At 38.8% G+C, this 17,674-nt stretch overlaps 1 protein-coding gene and 1 long non-coding RNA gene across 12 annotated transcripts in view; one reads left to right on the top strand and one right to left on the bottom strand.

Annotated features, from left to right (window-relative positions):
* The window catches only part of LOC107268211 (acetylcholine receptor subunit alpha-like), a 103,683-nt gene that overhangs the window by 83,235 nt on the left and 2,774 nt on the right, over positions 1-17,674 (top strand). For all 6 annotated transcript variants that reach the window (XM_025085511.1, XM_025085508.1, XM_015740756.2 and 3 more), the window contains 3 exons: positions 2,105-2,220; positions 3,676-3,844; positions 8,646-8,782. In XM_025085511.1, coding sequence (XP_024941279.1) covers positions 2,105-2,220; positions 3,676-3,844; positions 8,646-8,782 — 422 coding nt within the window. The remainder of the gene's footprint in view (positions 1-2,104; positions 2,221-3,675; positions 3,845-8,645; positions 8,783-17,674) is intronic.
* LOC107268213 lies at positions 5,801-11,053 on the bottom strand. Of its 6 annotated transcripts, XR_003059813.1 has the most exons (8): positions 10,886-11,052; positions 9,103-9,237; positions 8,844-9,022; positions 8,622-8,768; positions 7,167-8,427; positions 6,858-7,045; positions 6,659-6,759; positions 5,801-6,171 (listed from the first exon to the last, which is right to left on the bottom strand). It is a non-coding gene; the product is annotated as an uncharacterized LOC107268213 (long non-coding RNA). The 6 variants fall into 6 exon arrangements; XR_003059810.1 differs by having other exon boundaries at positions 6,659-7,045; positions 10,886-11,053; XR_003059812.1 differs by lacking the exon at positions 5,801-6,171 and having other exon boundaries at positions 6,200-6,759; positions 10,886-11,050.

Below are 17,674 nucleotides of genomic sequence, written 5' to 3'. Positions count from 1 at the left end.
CCCTTGGCTAAAAGAACACTCGAATTTTTTGCCGGGGTAAAAGTTAAGGGGAAAAAAAAACGATTTCTTACGCTCCAGTCCTTTAATTTAACTAGATCGACATTTCTCAAATAATATTAAAAGCCCTACAGTACCCTTAGCATTAATTCTTTTCTGAAAGACTTTCCCTTTAAAACAATTTCCCGTAAAATCCTTCGCCTCCCTGAGCACTGATAACAATTTGGGCGTCAATTAATTAAACCCCGATCTTTAGAGCAGAACTACACGCGAACGCGTCCTTACGTCACATTAAAAGGCTACGAGCATTGCAGTCGTATGGTTAACATGTCAAATTACACATGTAATATACACACAGAATATACATATATATATATACACACACACATACTCCTAGTCAAAATATAGTGTAGTGAAGAAAAAAATTTTTACAAATGTTCTAATTACAAAATAAAGTATAAAACTAAATGAACTGTAAAAAAATTTTTTTTTTAATATACTCCCCATCGACTTCTTATGACACTCCGAAAATTCCAAGTATCCTCCAAAGGGCAGTCGACCGTTTTCAAGATCTTTAGGTAACCAGAATAACTGAAGATCCGGCCAATTTACCAAAAGCATCCAAGGCTCCAGCCGAGGAAGCCGCATACCTGTTGAGTATCTTTCTCTCTCGGTTCTGCCATTTCCCCGCGTACTTAACTCCGTGAGCGTAGCTGGAAACGTGGAAAAATATTTTCCTAGGAACGCGTTAAGCCCGGCTAATACGTAACTCGCTTGTACCCAAGGAACCGCGTCTGGAAGTGTATTTGCTTAAAACGACGTTAAAAAATTTTCCTACGTTACGTCAAAAAAATTATTTTACCCACCTTACCGTCATCCTCGATAAGGACTAACGAGACAAATAAATTGATACGCGATACCGTCGGATTAAACGAGAATGACGTTAAAGTATTGTGACGTTAAGTATATACAATAGAAAGATGACGATAGACGACAGAGCAGGAGTAATAAATTTGTGAAATGTATATGTGTACACGGGTATTTCGAAATAGGGGTTGATCTCCTGTGATTCGGGCCAGGTTACAGCAATTGGTTGAGGGTAGCTGATAGGGGTTGGCATTGTTGGTAACAGTTGTCAGTCAACGTTGGAATTCAGTTTAATCGTAAGCCAAAAGGGAAACGGCTAATGAAATCGATCCACGTGTTTCCGGTGGTTACTGACTCTGTGACGGAAGCTGATAAATAATTTACGTATATCTGAATATTAATTATTATTTCATTTTTGCTGATTGTAATTAAAAAATATATATATAGTCGTCGTCAATATATATATAGACATATATATATTTACAACAGAGACTCCAATTGACGATTATTATTACTGTTAGTTGTTCGTTTAGGTGAAATGGCGAAGAGTGGATAAGACGATAACGATAACGATAATTTATGTAGTCTGCCAGTAATTCTGTTTTTATTTTAGATGCGCAATGTTTTCGGGTGTTTTTTCGACCCCGTTGCCTGGGACTGTGGAAATATGTGTTGAGCCTGTTTCTTTTTTCTGTGTGTCTTTTATATACATATATATATATATATATATGTATAGTGTATGTAATGCTAGAGAATTGCGTAATAGATTTAAAAGGACATTTAATTCCGGTGTGCTAATCGACTTACGTCGGTCTCGAAATTGCGCGAAGCTCGTGTCAACGGGACGGCCGTTCGCGATCGAATGAACATATTCGCGGATTGCACTCCGGAATTGAGTTCCAGTAATACCAATAAAAGGAACTTTAATTTCAGTTTATAATTCTAGAGAGAGAGAGAGAGAGAGAGAGAGAGAGAGAGAGAGAGAGTACCGGGCTCGCAATACCAGCAAGCAAGGGCTAGCTCGGCTTACGTGCAAGAGACTATATGCATTTGTGTATACTTTTTTTCACTTAATGCCAAAACATATATAAAATTGATTGTTAGCATAAACAAAAATTTACGTTGAAAAAAATAATTACGTCGAGCGTCATGTCCGCCGGCGCTTTGATAATGTTTCTGGTTGATGAAAAGTCAAAATTTGTTTCTTTTTTAATAAAAAAATATATACACGTTTCCACAGGTGGATCTGAGGCACATGGATGAGAAATCGGGCAGCAACGTCGTCGACGTCGGCGTCGATCTTTCCGAGTTCTACATGTCCGTCGAGTGGGACATTTTGGAAGTGCCTGCCGTTAGGTAACTGATTTTGTTGACTTTGCTATATAATTTTGTTCCCGTATTTTTTTTCCTCAACTATTTTCTCGAATTTCGAGCGTACAGGCTGACCAGAGTCGGACAATGGAAATCGAGCTGTGCCGTAGGGTATAGGTGAAACGAAGAAAAAAAGAACAAAAGACGTAAAAGGAAGAAAAAAAAATTGGTACCCCTGAAAGTGGATTTCTCGACGTTCGATTAAAGCTTGGCTGATTGTGAGCCTGGAATGGTTCGGTACGCGAGAGATAGCCGCACTGAAAAACAAGCCGAGGGTCTTTCAAAAGCAATGAGAATCCACACTACCATCCTTTTACGTCTTTACTTTTCTTTCGTATTCTTTTTTCTTTATTATTACCGTTTGTATCAACCATTTTTTTCCTTTCTTCGCAACCCTCCCCCTTCCCCATGCTCTTCCCAGATTCCCTTTATTTTGCCAAAAATCTTTGGCATTTTCATGTAAAGAAGACACAAGCTACTCAGCCTAATGAAATTTACCCGATAACCAAAGAATTTTATCAGGCTCCCCTAGCCCTTTTTCCTTAAAATGGAATAAAATGAAATTTATAAAATTTTCATAAACCCCCCACGCACGTCGGTACTTATACTACGTGTTTCTGTCAGTCGGCTTTAATGCAGGTAAAGAGGAAGGTTAGACGCTTGAAATTTTAATCTCGCCCGCAGCATCCGCGAGTCTGAGCTTCGCTGAACACAAGCTCAATAAAGTCACTTTCCTTGAGCATTTATAAAACATTCCTCTGTATTCCGTACCACGGTTAACCCGAATATCCTATGACGCTTCGATTCTTAGATACTGGGTAAACTGGCCATATCGGTATACAGTAGATATACGTATTCTTGTGAATAATAATAATATTAGGTCATTGCATTACTTTTCTATGTAGAACCATCTGAGTGAACCGAGGTAGGATCAAACCACAACCTTGTTACGCAAGCCCTTGTTGGTTCGTCGAATTGACCCCTAACCTTATCTGCTTTGGACATTGGTCTAACTTTTGACACGGGTCCTCGCACCCTGTCGGCCAAAGGTACCTATAGGCGCGTCCCTTAGGTTTTGATGGGTCCAGCCAACGGTAATCTCGCTAGTCGTCCTTTGGTGGATAGGATGACCTGTACGTGGTTTGTATTTATATATATAACCTAACCTGACCCGTGGACGTGTCTTTTGACTGGAGTACCGTCTTTCCACCCACCTGATCTCATTTTGAGAAGTTACGTTATAGTGAAAAAGTTTCTTTGTTATATCATTAAAGATTTGAGGGAGGACCGGTCGCCATCTTGATTTAGCCGTATCGAGACTTTCTTCTTTCTTGAATTATTCTTTGTTCCTCCGTTCACTCGTAATCGTGTAGGACTATATGGATTTTTGGAATTCGTTTATTAGTATTTGAATTTGATTTTTTTTCTTCTTTCTTTCAGAAATGAAAAATTCTACACCTGCTGCGACGAACCTTATCTTGACATAACCTTCAATATCACCATGAGACGCAAGACGCTCTTTTATACAGTCAATATCATCATACCGTGTATGGGAATATCGTTTCTTACGGTTCTCACGTTTTATCTGCCAAGCGATAGCGGCGAGAAGGTACGTATCTTTAAATTTCTTAATTTATGTGATTTGTAATTTTTTATTCGAGCAAACGTAATCTTAAAATTTTTTTGGGGAATTTCCATTTTCATTTTTCAGTCAAGATCTTATAGGTTACCCTGTATGCTCATTTACGTCATTTTCACTCTTTTTCTATGTCCCTTTGGTAACTTTGAGTGCAGCGGAGCGTACCTATATTTCCTCTACCTAACTTTTTTTTTTCACCAGTCTACTCTTTTTCCTTTCTACAGAAGTTAAACTTCGCCGGACTGACACGGCGGTTTTAACGTGAAACGGTTAATTTAGCTTCTCGCTTTTCTGCAAGGCACTGAAACTACATTTGCGCGCTTATTAATTTTTACACGAGGCCACCCTGCTGTGATTAACGCGTGTGGCTCGCTGACGTTATTTATCGAGTAAGAAAGAAATTGAAAAACACTTTTTCTTTTTTTTTTTTTTTTTCATGAAGATTCTACATTTTTTAATTACCGAAATCCGTGAAAATAATTTTTTTTACAAATTTCGCCTTGAATCACGTGCATTAGGTATAGATATACATTTTTTTTAATTAAAAAATTCAAAACGGTAAATCGTTAAGATTTTTCTTTTTGCGTTATCACAAATTCCCGGCACGCACGACTTTCGCATTAATACGCACTTCGCAGTGCGAAACGCGTGGAAATAGCAGAGATTTTTATTTCACCCTAAAACCAGGCAGAAACCCATTCGTAAGATAACGTAAAATTATATATATATAATCATATATATATGAAGACAGTGAAAAAGAGGATGTATAATTACATTGATAATCTTTTAAAAAATACTAACGAAACGCGTAATAACGACAAGGTCAGCTAGAATAAAAATGCGGTAGACGCGCAATGACATCCAATTAAAAAGTGAAAATAGATAAAAATGTTGAAATATTAAAAGAATGAAATGCACGTGATAAATTTAACCGTCCAACAAACAACGATGCGATAAGTGAATTCTCAATGAGACAAAATTGCTGAATTCGCAGTGATATAATTTCTCTCGTCGGTCCAGACAGCCTCGTTATTCCCTGTTGTCCGATGAAAAGCAAAAAAAAGGACCCTCGTGACATTTGTCAAGGACGCTACTATTTTTCAATATCCCCACTCTGCCACCTGTCCTTTATCACGTTTTTCGCGAGATAGCATTGAATCCAGGATGCAGCATCCTTGTGGTCCATCTTGAATACCGGTACGTGAGATGGGATAAATATTAGAAAAGTTTTTCTAGCTCGGCGTCGCGACGCCTGACACCAATATATCTTACTCTGCATCCCTGCACTTTTCTTACTCGAACTCAGACTCGACTGTCCATACACGTAGTTCCCAATAAGTAATCGATCGTTTGTTTTACTTAAATATGCTTTATGGATGCACAACAGAAAATTCGAATTGGTCGCGACGTTACACGTTAGGCAGAGAGAATTTCATTTAATCCCGTTTGGTCGGCTCTCACAGGTAGCCCTAATACGTCACGGGAATAATAGTTGGGACTGGGGTCTGAGATTGTGACTTTAATGCTTGGTCCATTTCTCATTAAACACCAACGAGAGGAGGGGTGGAATAGAGGGGGGGGGGGAGAGGGCTTATACTTGCTAAGACTGTATAATTACTCCGTGAGACGTTCTCTTCGTACTTTTAATTAAGGAGCCTTTTAAGATTTCGCAATCGTCAGGGAGTCTTGGTTTAAAAGCATTTTTATTCCGAAGGTCCATTTCCAAAAGAACCAGAGACTTATCTTCTTCAATTATTCTCTTATTAGACCTCCTGCTCATTTCCGGGATATATTAATTAATACAGCTAAATGAAGCTGCATGACGGTAAATAAGAGATGAAAATATGCGTGTATATATATGTATGTATATATATATGTAAATATATATATATATATATTTGATATATATATTTGATCGAATATCATTCTAATAATGTATTATCCTGTTGCTTAAAACTTTTAAAAAATAATTGGTAACCATAGCAACCATATGAGCCCTCTCTGAGTAAGTTTGCGCGATCAGTAGAAAAACTACTTATACGCAAGAAAAATAAAAGTGGCGGGATTCTCGCGCTTGAAGATGAGCTCCGGACCTCCCCTTTAAGCTGGACCGCGCGGCAGGCACGTCAATCAAGATGGCTGAATCGATAAGCAATATCGCGGGTACCAGCAGCCAACCGCATTGAACCAGCATTCGAGCCTGTCCCTTGGCCATTTTCCTCGGCCATTGCGTTTAAAATGTGATCGTCGTCTCCATCGGGATCACCGTTGGTGTTCCATCCTTGACTTTCCTTTATCTTTTGAAGAAAAAGAAAAAAAAATGTATAAATCATCAGGCGTACACACTTGAAAAAGTTCCTCAAGCAATTTCCCGTTTTCAGAAAAGTCGACGACCAGAAGACTTCGGGGGGGCATTACGGGAGTTGATTTAACGTAGGAATTTCTAAAAGTCCTCCTGGAGGTCGCCATTGCTGTCTTCATTCTTGGGTTATCCTGTTATCAGTCTTTGTTGTCGCGTAGCATGGACTTCGCGATGCTGGCAGTTTGAAGCCAAGTGCACTCAGCCGTCTTATAGGCTGACATTAGGGAAGCTTTGAGTTTAATGTCCTAACATTTTCACGTTGACGTACCAGGTGGCAGCACTGCTCCCCGAACCAGTCACGTCCACTGATCAGAACGATCTCGTGGAAAATTCTTACGGCTAATTACTATTCGATCACTGATCCTTCATGTTAATCCTTAAGGTTCACTCTAACCGTTAACCGTTCAGGCGAATGAACCTACTTGAGGTTGGTCGAATTCACTCGTGAAGAAGATCAATCGAAGTGGTAGTTCTTGCCGTTCGGTTCCATTCCTGTAGGGTTTGGCGAGTCGTCAGGGGATTTCTGAGAGAAAAAGTAACGCTTATCGAGAAAGTGAGGCACTTATGGCTCTTGTAAGGATAACGGAAACGTATGGAAAGAAGAGCTAATATTGACCTAACCTCACTCCAGTATCGAGGGAAGATCCCTCTGTATTCACCAAAACGACGCCATTGTGCTATGTCTGTGGGTAACCATTTTGAGGGTGGCCAGCCAATATGTGAGATTAATAAGCATCGAAATGTGCCACCTGCAGCTTTTGTCATGGAAATAATATCCTTTGCTCTAATATGCGCTTATGTATATGGATCTATTGTATTCAGGTACAGATATATATATATACATATATACATATATATAAACATGGATGAATACTGACTACTTTCTTTTACGAGTTTAACGGAGATATTTTATTTGAAAAATTATCCTACTTTCACGTTGTTTCCATCGATTTTTCTGGAGCTTCCATCGCTCACTTTTATTTCAGCGCCAGGAGTGAGGAAACTCGTGCGGAAAAATACAGCAAAGCGGATTTCCGTTCTGTTCCTGTAAGATATTTTTACAGATCTTCTCTTCTGTTACCAACTTCCCCATGATCGATGCGAGTCCGGATCTCCACAAGCAAAAAATGAAAGGTCCCACTGCGCATTGTACGTTCCCAACAGTCAAGGGTTCTTGTTTTCTTCGCGATACACGCTCTCGGCCATCCCTAGCGAAAAAGTAACAAACTTTACCCGGATAAATATAACTTCCGGAACGAGTTTACTTATGCAACTTTTCAAGAGATTCGAGAGACTGCGAACGGTGTCAGGGTGAAAATTATATTCGTGAAATTTCCTAACAGCCATACACCTATGTACCGGGGAATCTTGTTTTTCTACGTCGTACAGTTTAATAACGTACTATAGGTAAGAGTAATATAATATCCATCACGTGGTCAAGGTGCAGTACATTCGAGGGCAGTAAGCAGGGCACTCGAGGGGGTATATATGTACCATATAAACCTCTGGACGTAATTCGAAGAGCCAAATAGATTTAGGATTAGAGAAACTCGATTCCTAGATTCCTAGTAGGATTCGAATACTAAGCTATTTTGACACCGGTATGAAATTTATGTCCCTAAGTGCCACTAGAGGATTCCAGGTCCCCGTTGTAATCACAACTCTACCGGGTATACTGCAATGAACTGTGCAGGTTAATGGACCCCGTTAAACTTTCCCATGGGATATGTAACCTAACGACTGTTAGCCATGTATCCATGTCGAGCTCGTTAACGATACCTTCTGCCACAGATAGTTATATACAGAACTTAATTGATTGATTTATCTCGAATGTATAAACAATTGGAATTCATCTGGATGATTGATTAATTTTCTTGAACAATTTTAACGTACCGCATCTACCATTGTTATTATAGTTGAAAATGGATTCTTATTTACTCGCGAGATACATCCATCTTGTTTAATGAAAATAAGGGCTAAGTGTCACGGGTACTATACGGCTTATTCCTTCGGCCCCTTAAATTTTTTTCACCCTCGGTACGCCTCCTTGTGCAGCAGCATCTTTAAAAATTCCTCCCCTGCCCGCTCGTCCCACCTTTCCGTTTCTTAGAATCTTCATCCCAGCAATAAATTGGAATTGTCCTGCTTATTACTCCGAGGCGTCTTAAATCTTCATGGGGTCTGGATAAATCTGCCGGGAATAAAAATATCAAAGATCTACAGCAACGCTCCTTGGTGTAATCCCTAAGATTTCTTACAAATCCTCAGCATAGGATTATCTTTGTCTCCAAAGGATACCGGGGTTCCTCTTAAGGGTTTATCCTTGAATTATTGTAATTTCATGTGCAATATAGTATATATTAAACGATTATTTTAATTTTGTACCTGTGTATATCTGTATCGTTCCAGGTGACTCTCTCTATATCCATCTTAATTAGTCTACACGTGTTCTTCCTTCTGGTCGTGGAAATTATTCCACCCACTTCGCTGGTGGTGCCACTTCTTGGGAAATATCTTATATTCGCCATGATACTGGTTTCCATAAGGTAAGACAATTTTTATCAAAATTTACTATTTATTTAATAATTAAGAGCCATTCGTTCTTACCTCATAACTAATTTCGCATGTCTATTCGTAACTAGTATTTTTACCTTCTGGGTTATGGATTGTATTTTGTATTGTTGTAAGGTGTAGATAGTAGACAGCACTTTGGTGTTGATAATAATTACTTTTGTGTGAGAGGCTGTTTTCGTATAGGTGGCAGGATGAATAGTACAGTCTGAAATCTAAATTACGTTGTGGTTGGACTGCACTTGCCTTTGGATAAAGCGCTATTGTGAGGTTAGAAATTTCAACCCTCTCTCACCTTATTCAGTACTGCTTTGTAGTTCGTTCGTAAGGGTGTCGACCGCAATTTGTGCGAATGTCTCTTCGCAGCTTTCATCCACAATAAATGCAATAAATGCTAATCCAACCTGGAGTGTAAGCAGGTTACAGGTACCTTGTTACATAACAGAATATATACATATAGACACGTTTGTAATATGTATAAGGCGTAACGATAAGCCTTTACAGTAAAAATAAGAATTTCGATAAGTCCCTGAATTGTTCAGGAGCCGTTGAAGAAATTCCATTGAATACGTTGGAAAAGCTTTCATAAGGATTGCTAAGACTGAAATAACTTTAAAAAAATTTTCTTTCACAAAAAATTCCAAACTATTTATCCAAGTATTGGAAAATTTTAGACTGTCATTGTTCCGATGAGACTTTTTTTTTCTTAGCCTAAATCCATATTTTTCGTAACGGCACGTGCTGCCATGTGCAAGCATGGAACTACGTGAAAAGTATGTATGTACACATGGAAATTCGATGAGTCTGGCTTATCGAGGGGGAGATGCGTAAGTGTATTACGTCGTGACGCACAAAAAAAATTTCCACAAAATATTTCATCCCTCTTCTCTACGCTAATTTCATTTCCGCCACTTTCATCGAACTGCACAAGTCGACTGAGTCCCGTCGAGAGCTCTTAATACTAAAGCACGTCGTCGCGAAGCTCACAAACTGGGAACAAAAGCTTATTGTTTTCGGATCTAGGTTATCATGCAAATGGACCATATACTGACACCTTATTGTATCTTGCACATGATATAGTCCTATGCGATAACTCTAGACACGTGCGTATGTCCACTGATGGCTATATACGTATATACAGTATCAATAGGAAGGAAGTAGAAAAGAGAATCACTAGAAAAAACACAACGAACGATTTCAAAGGTTTGTTTGCTTCCTTTATCAATTTTTACAACTCTCTTTGATAAATTCACTGGTTAATTTCCCAAGTGTAATTTCCTGAAAGGATTGAAATATATAACACGTACATTCTCCTTATACGTATTCGTACCTGTATCAAAGGTCCGTGTAGAACATGGATATTTAAATATGATATATTATGAAGGACGTTATGAGAAATTGACATATTTTTCATGACCATTGAGGAACTCAATGGCACTTCAGATATATATATATATATTTCAATGTTCATTTGGACGTCGATTGCACTTCTGTGTGTTGAGGTATTATTGAGAGGAAATCGATGGGAAATTGGAAGGGTTACCGACAAGCGCTTCAAATGCACAGGCTAGAAATGCAAAGGCGTGCATAGCTGGTTATAATGTTTGCCTCCAGTTACGGAACACAGGCCCGAGGCAAAACAAACAGAAAACTAATCTTCAAACTTGTCGCGGTCCGATAAGTCAGACTTCTGGTGTTTAAGTTGGTACCTACCGTCAGTAGACAAGATGGGCGAGTGGGCCGATTATAAATTTCCTGACAAGTTAAAACCCAAGGCGTAAATTCTAATGGATTCGAACGACAGATTGGAGAATATCAGGGTAGGTGTAACAGAGGCGAGAGAAATAGAAAGGTTCGAGCAACATCAAAGGGTATAGTTTGGGACGGAACAGTTTAATGCGGCGAATGGGAAAAGTATGATTGACTCTGTTGGCTTTTACAATCTTCGTTTCTTGTTGGATGGTATCGGCAGAGGATTGGAAAAGGGCCAGCACTTGTGGGAAAGTAGAGGCTTTCCCTTTTCTTCCACTCCATAAAGCTAATGCTATGCTTTATCGTTGTACTGTATAGTTTCTTACCTTAAGAGAAGGTTTATCAGCCTGTCATGGTGAGTGCAGCTAAAGTTCCTTAGAATTTTCTGCCTTGATGCCGCGCGCGTTCATTGATGCCTGTCACATGTTTTTTCAGACGTTTCGCCGCCATCTTGAGTATCTCAAGGCGGCGGGAATCGTCCGCTATTATTTAGTTCGTTAAACGGCCGCTACGCGACACCACTCTCGAAATGCTCTCATTAATATTAAACGCGCGATACGTGCCAATTTCAAAGAGGTCTTTTGCTTTTGCAAAACTTCACTTCCTGGCGGTTTCAAAGAGACTGTCCCTACGCTCGGGCCAACGAACCCGTACGGGGCGTGAATAGAAACACTTCTGAAATTAATGTTCCGGAATGTCCTCGACGTACGGGTTGACCCATATCTACGTGCACTTCGCTAGACTGAAACGTACTGTACCTAGTGCCCGGAGAGGAAGACGGAGGGCATTCAAGAAATGAGAAAAAAGGTACTAAAGAGAATGGAGGAAAAGAACTTCGAAAGATAACCGGAGCGGCGCGTATGGTAGCGTTTCGTGGCCATCTTAACACACGCCACCGAGTTGACGTACTGTAAGGATGAAACAGAAGAGGATGAAAGGTGATTGTGGTGAATGAAAAAACAAGACAGAATATACTATAGAATAATTTAATCTCGTGCGGTCAGCTTGGATTACATCTCATAATTTTGAATGACCATGGTCCCTGGTAGTAAATATACTTTCATGGAGACTGCAGATGAATAAAGTGCAACGATGTGATAGACGGTTTTCTCCTTGTACGATGCGTTCAGCACTGTTTTTGTTGTCATAGAAAGGTAGTACGAACATCTGAAATTGCGATAATATTTTTCCTGAGGTTATGTCCAAGGAATATGCTTTACGCTTTCCTTCAGGTAAAATTGCTCTTTGACTCTCACAAAGGAATTTTCACATACGTACGTTATTATAATTTCTCTCAGTCATGTCTTCTTGGTATTCTCATTAATATTGTTAAATTATCTGACATGCCAGGGCACTGAAGGGGTATCAGTTTACTTTAACATCGACGTCATATTAAATATCGTGGTTTCCAAGAGGAGACCATCTAGATTCGAAATTCCACGAGACTTTGAGGAAGTTCGAGGAGACGCTAACTTCCGTTTCCCAACTGCGAGCTCCGTTAACCCGTTTTCCTTAGAGACTAAAATCCAATTTAAGCATGGCTCCAATTCCAAATACGGTCTACTCGATCCTATAGATTTCTGTATGTGCACTCAAACGGTTACTTGGAACACGTAACTGTGTTTAATGAAACTTAAAAAATTGTTACTTTAGAAAAATTCAAATTACTCCGTTATCTGTAACTTTTTTTCCGTTCTACACGGTGTCCACGAAATTAACGCTTTACTTCGCCTCGTTAAAAATACGTTTCGCACCAAGTCGGACACGTCGACTGAACCAGAGAAAATTTCGCTCGTTGAGAAATTGAAGAGGCAGCCGGAAGCCGAGTTTTAATGAATTCGAGCAACTCCAACCAACCAGGTGTAACTTCCTAAGTCCAGAGTCAACTATAAATATTTAGCAACTAACTAGAAATTTGGTATTCTTTATTTTTTAAATAACAACGCTGCGTTATGCGTTACGCATACCTAACCTCAACAGTATATTGTACAGTATAAGTATAGGATACGAATCCAAACAGCAATTTATCAAACTAGACAAATTTAATTCTACCCGTCACTTTCTACCAAGCTCTACGAGCAAACAATCTTTGCACGTAACAATACACAACAGTGAATCTTCAAAGTGGGATTTTATACAGAAAAATTTCTTTTGTAATAGATACTGTCGAGGATACCTATAATGGCATTACAGATAATTTCATGTTTTCCACTCTTAAATTCACCAATCTCATTTTTCCTAATTTCCTCCTTACTTCTATTTTTTTTAATTCCATCATAGTAGCCGCCCTTATTTTTCCTTTTCCTCAACCATTTCTCTTTTCATTTTTTTCCCGACACCCTCGCTCTCCATTAATGGCTTTATAATCGTTACGCCACAGCATTTTAACGAACGTCTTCCTTGCGGGAAACCAGGGAAAATCGATCGCGCTGTTCGTGAATATAATTTTTTGTAATTTTTGCGATTTTCTTTTGCATCCTTTTATCACGTGTCCCTTCACTCGATGTACACTTCACAGGGATGAAGTGATCTAACCACCTGTTCCATTCTAAAAGTAAAAAATTATTTCTGTTTGGTTTCCAAACTTTACAGCATCCGAAAAATTCCATTACAGACCTTTATCCTTTTAAAAAGTTCAACGAGCCATTTCGTAAAATCAACCTTTTCATTTCTCCCCTTTTTAACGTCCTCGTTAAGGCGCCTTTTCATCATGCAAAAATGCAACGTGTCCCAAGCCATCATTACAGAATGCTCAATGTCGCGTAGTCAGAATTTCAATTATTTTACAGACAAATGCCCACCCACTATTCAGGTTTACCCTCAGTCGCGCTGCGGCGAATTCCATTCAGTGAGAAGCTACAGGATGCGATATTCAATTCGAGTATCTGAAAGTATCGAGCAGAGCCTCGTATTTTGATTTCCAGATCTCTGGTACATTTCTGCAGGAAAATCCTCCACTAATTTATCTCTTCGATTTTAATTGAAATTCTGTTTTTTTTTTGCATCTGATTGCCTGATCACTGAATCCTAAAGGCGAGTTTACATAATAGCATCCAGAGGAAAAATTTTATTCAACCGATGCTATTATATTTACGTACTGGTTGCCAAGGTACTGGATAACGGTGAAGACAAGGACAAGACCAAGTCACCCTCTTGACTACTGAGGAACCAATGTGAAGGTGCTAGGTGGTTGGTATTCGTTATTCCGTTTCTTCGGTTTATAAAGATTCCTTTGTCGGGCTCAAAAGAGATTTCGCACAATAAACCTTTTTTCGATGCTTGAGTCGATGCTTAGAGATTTTGTGTAGCGTGCGACCATTATTAATATACATATATACTGATATATAAGTGCAAACGAGTTTATCGATATCTAAAATCATTTTTTTGACCCTTTCAAAATTATCCTGTCGATACGATTCTATAGCTGTAGACGATTGCATAAAATTTGAATTGCATAAAAAGTATACAAAAAATTGGTCCTTTTATGTTTTTTAGATTAATGATATTTCGCACGAACAATTCTTGTATTTTCTAGATGAAGTACTTTGACTTTAATTTTTTTGAGAGAGAGCGTGCGGTATTTTTTTTTTCTAAAATATTTTTTCATATTTGTATAACGCTAAGTAGATGTGGTTGTTTTTTTCTTTTTTGTGAAAAATAAAAATATTCTTTACTCGTTAGAGGTAAGGTTTGTAAGGTTCCAATAAGGTTTGACTAAGTGAAATGATAATGGCTCAAGGTAGGAATGGACGAATGGAAGGATATAGATGTCAGATCATGTCTGGCAGCTGGGATGGATTTTCGAGTTTACCATTGAATTTTCATGAGAAAGATGTTAGTTTGGAAATTTATGAAAGAGAGGTACGGAATTAAGGGAAAAGGGCTGCTTTAAAAAAAACAGTCATTTGTGTACCCTAAAATATTGTTGTCCTTTTTCTTTTAAATTATTTTACAGACATTATTGCCTATCCAATAGGGACGATCAACTCTTAATCTAAACGTAATTACAGGAATGTAATTGAATTGAAACGTAGAAATAAGTAATTGAACAAATTTTCTCAAACGGGGTCGATTTGCAAGTTAAACGAAAATTTGGCTTTTAAATACGTTCGGTGTATACCACTCGTTCCGCTATTTCTTTTTTCGGTAACAATGACATCTCGAATTACGTGACTGACTGTTATCTGAACCTTTGACCTCTTTCATTTATTTTTCCAAAAATACAAGTATCGTTTACTCAGTGTTACCTGCACGTTTTTCCAACTTTGCAATTATAATTGGCAATTTTACTTAGTTAAAGAAAAGGAAAAAATATATATTTTTCTCGACCATCCCTCTGCCAGATACACTTATTATATAACTATCATTTATATACTGTAAGCCATTTTTGAAAAATATCAAAATTCAGTCACCCGTTAAAAAAAAACAAAAAACCAAAATTCCTTATTTTAACCACAACGTTTCTTGCAACTTTTCTATGCTACGAATAGAATTGCACCTGAACTTTAAACAAGTTGAAAAGTTGCAGAAAGTTCAAGTCCCGTTACTTCGACATAGGGCCGATCGACGTATTAAATGGCCAAGCGGAGTATTACCAAGTTTTACAATTTTGTAAAATAGAACACCACTTTTTTTCTCCTTTTCTTTCGCACTCATATACCCGCCAATATCCTCGCGGTACTTATTGAACCTCATAAACCTTTTTTCGATCCAAGTATTCGGACATTACGTAATTACCAAAAATATAACGTATACCAAAAAAACAGAACAGATCGTAAAAAATAATCATAAAAATGTCTCACATAAAAACACCCTTATACATTATACCGTTATGAATTCCTCGCTCGATAAAAATGTTTAGCATTTCACGGACGTCGACGGCAGCGTCGACGTAGATCTCGCGTTTTACAAACATGCTTTGTCTGACGAGCCATGTTTATCGGACATGACTGGGATTCATGGGGTTTCAGAGGGTGTGGTAGAGGCGGCACGGGAAACTGTATTCATAAGAAGGCCAAGGCTTTGGAGAAGTATGGAGGGTAGTTTTTGGTAAGGCTCAAGAAAAAGAAAAACAAAGATGAATTACATATGTATATGGATATACACATGGGGTGCATGCAAAATGATGGACCACCCGTTATCGCATCCCTGTTAATATCTCACGTAAAAACATCTGCAAGGATGCTGTCAAAGATTTATCTTAATTCTCAACCATGCGCCTCTGGAATTTCTCTAGGTGTCTTACGTAAGATCGGTTGTATAATATATACAATATATATATATATATATGTGCTTGCTATTCTTATTTGAAGAGTATTCAGTTCCAAGATGTTAGACAAATATTCCTAGATATGCCTCGAGCGACGTTTGCATTACGGAATATTCAGGTTTCACTGAAATAAGAGTAGAGCGACCAACATGTACAACAGCCAGACAACACGATACAACAATGGCATTTCTGAGAACGAGGGTCGTCCGGGGTAAATTGTTCCAGACACATATTGTCCAAGGTTGCTGAAAGCAATAAGAATATTCAGAAATCCACTGGATTGCGATAGAAGCATAATTTTTTTTAATTTTAAAAGGTTTGAGTTTTTTTTTGATTTAGCTAAAATTTTCGCAAAATTTTTTATTTCATTTTATAAATTTTATATATTTTTCTATATTTCTCATTGTTCTTCTAGGCATAATTCCAGTCGAACCCCACTGGAAAGAATATTTGATCCTTCCGCGTTGATACCACCAAGAAAAGACAACTTAAAAAGCCTTTAACCACCAACCGCTTCGTTCTTATGCATAGGTCGTCCACTGCGTCAGAGAGGATAAGGGATGATTCAAAAACCAGAAATTCAGTAAGAAGAGTCTCCTCCTTTCATACAGACCTCTTGATATACATATATACTTATCTTATATTCATCTTAAGTCTCATCCACAATCTTCATCCGCAGCGGATCTGGTACAGACGAAGAAATGCCATCGCACTAAGAAAACTCAAGAATTTCTTCCGAGAAAGAGATTTTCCGTAGCGTGAGAAAGAAGCGCGAGGCGCAACGTTTCACGAAAGCCGACGTAGCAGCTCGGCTGGAAGGGATGGATGGAATAAAAGGAAGGGAAGGGCTTGCAAGTTCCTCGCGGGAGCAGGGAATGAAGTGTACCAGAGGATTGTGAAAATAGGGAGAAGAAGGTTTAAAAATTTCGAGAAAAATTCTTCCCCTTTACGAGGATGTCAGGTTACGCCGGGTCAGGTCGGGGTTAGGTCACGCGAGTATTTTAACATCAAGGCGTAAATTCCCTGCGGAAAGCTTGAAACAGTTGTGGCGGATCTATAAGGGGATCATTCGCTTTTATACCTTTTGGGCTACTGTCACTGTAGATATAGATACAAGTGGCTGTCGGAGGGCGAATGAAAAAAGTTACTAGGGATGAAAAGCTCTGGCTGGGCGTAGAGTGTATGGTGGTTTTTGGGGGTACGGGTGGTACCCTCGGTAGAAGGATGTAGAAGGATGTAGAAACTGTAGGACATTAATCAGAGGCCACATCGACCAAGTGTCTTCTCCACCTTCGAGCGACCCTCTAAGCTCTCTGGCCGCGCGGTTCTCAACCCTCGAGAACCCTAGTGACTCTTTCCCGTTGGACGTTCCGAGAGGCAGGGACAGTTCCCTTTGAAATATGCCGAGGAAATTAGGTTAACGATGAATGCACCGTTACAGTGGACAGATATTGACAGTACGTGATAGGTCCTTCTGATCTATGTACCTTTATCTCCTTTTTTTATCATCTTACAACCCCCGATTGGTTCTTCGGGCTTGTTCCATTTTTTATCCATCTTTTCTTTGGACCTCCTTTCCCTTGAATCCATTTGTCAAAGGACCACTCGAAGTATCCACTACTGATTCTTAACGTTTCTCGGACACTGCCGTTTCCAGTTCTTTTCTTGCTCCCTTGTGTCACGATTTATACGGAAGAGAGAATGGGACTTACCCTGAACCCTTGATGGAGCTAGGGAATTTAATGAAAATTTTTTCAAATCAAACCTTGCGAGTAAACTTAATTATTTTCCTGAGACAATGTGTGCTTGATTTTATACCATCATTGTTTTCTTCATCTTGGAACAG

The sequence above is a fragment of the Cephus cinctus genome, unplaced genomic scaffold (assembly GCF_000341935.2).
Source record: "Cephus cinctus unplaced genomic scaffold, Ccin1 Ccin1_scaffold0494, whole genome shotgun sequence".
Lineage (NCBI taxonomy): Eukaryota > Metazoa > Arthropoda > Insecta > Hymenoptera > Cephidae > Cephus > Cephus cinctus.
This window is presented reverse-complemented; position numbering and strand designations above follow the sequence as displayed.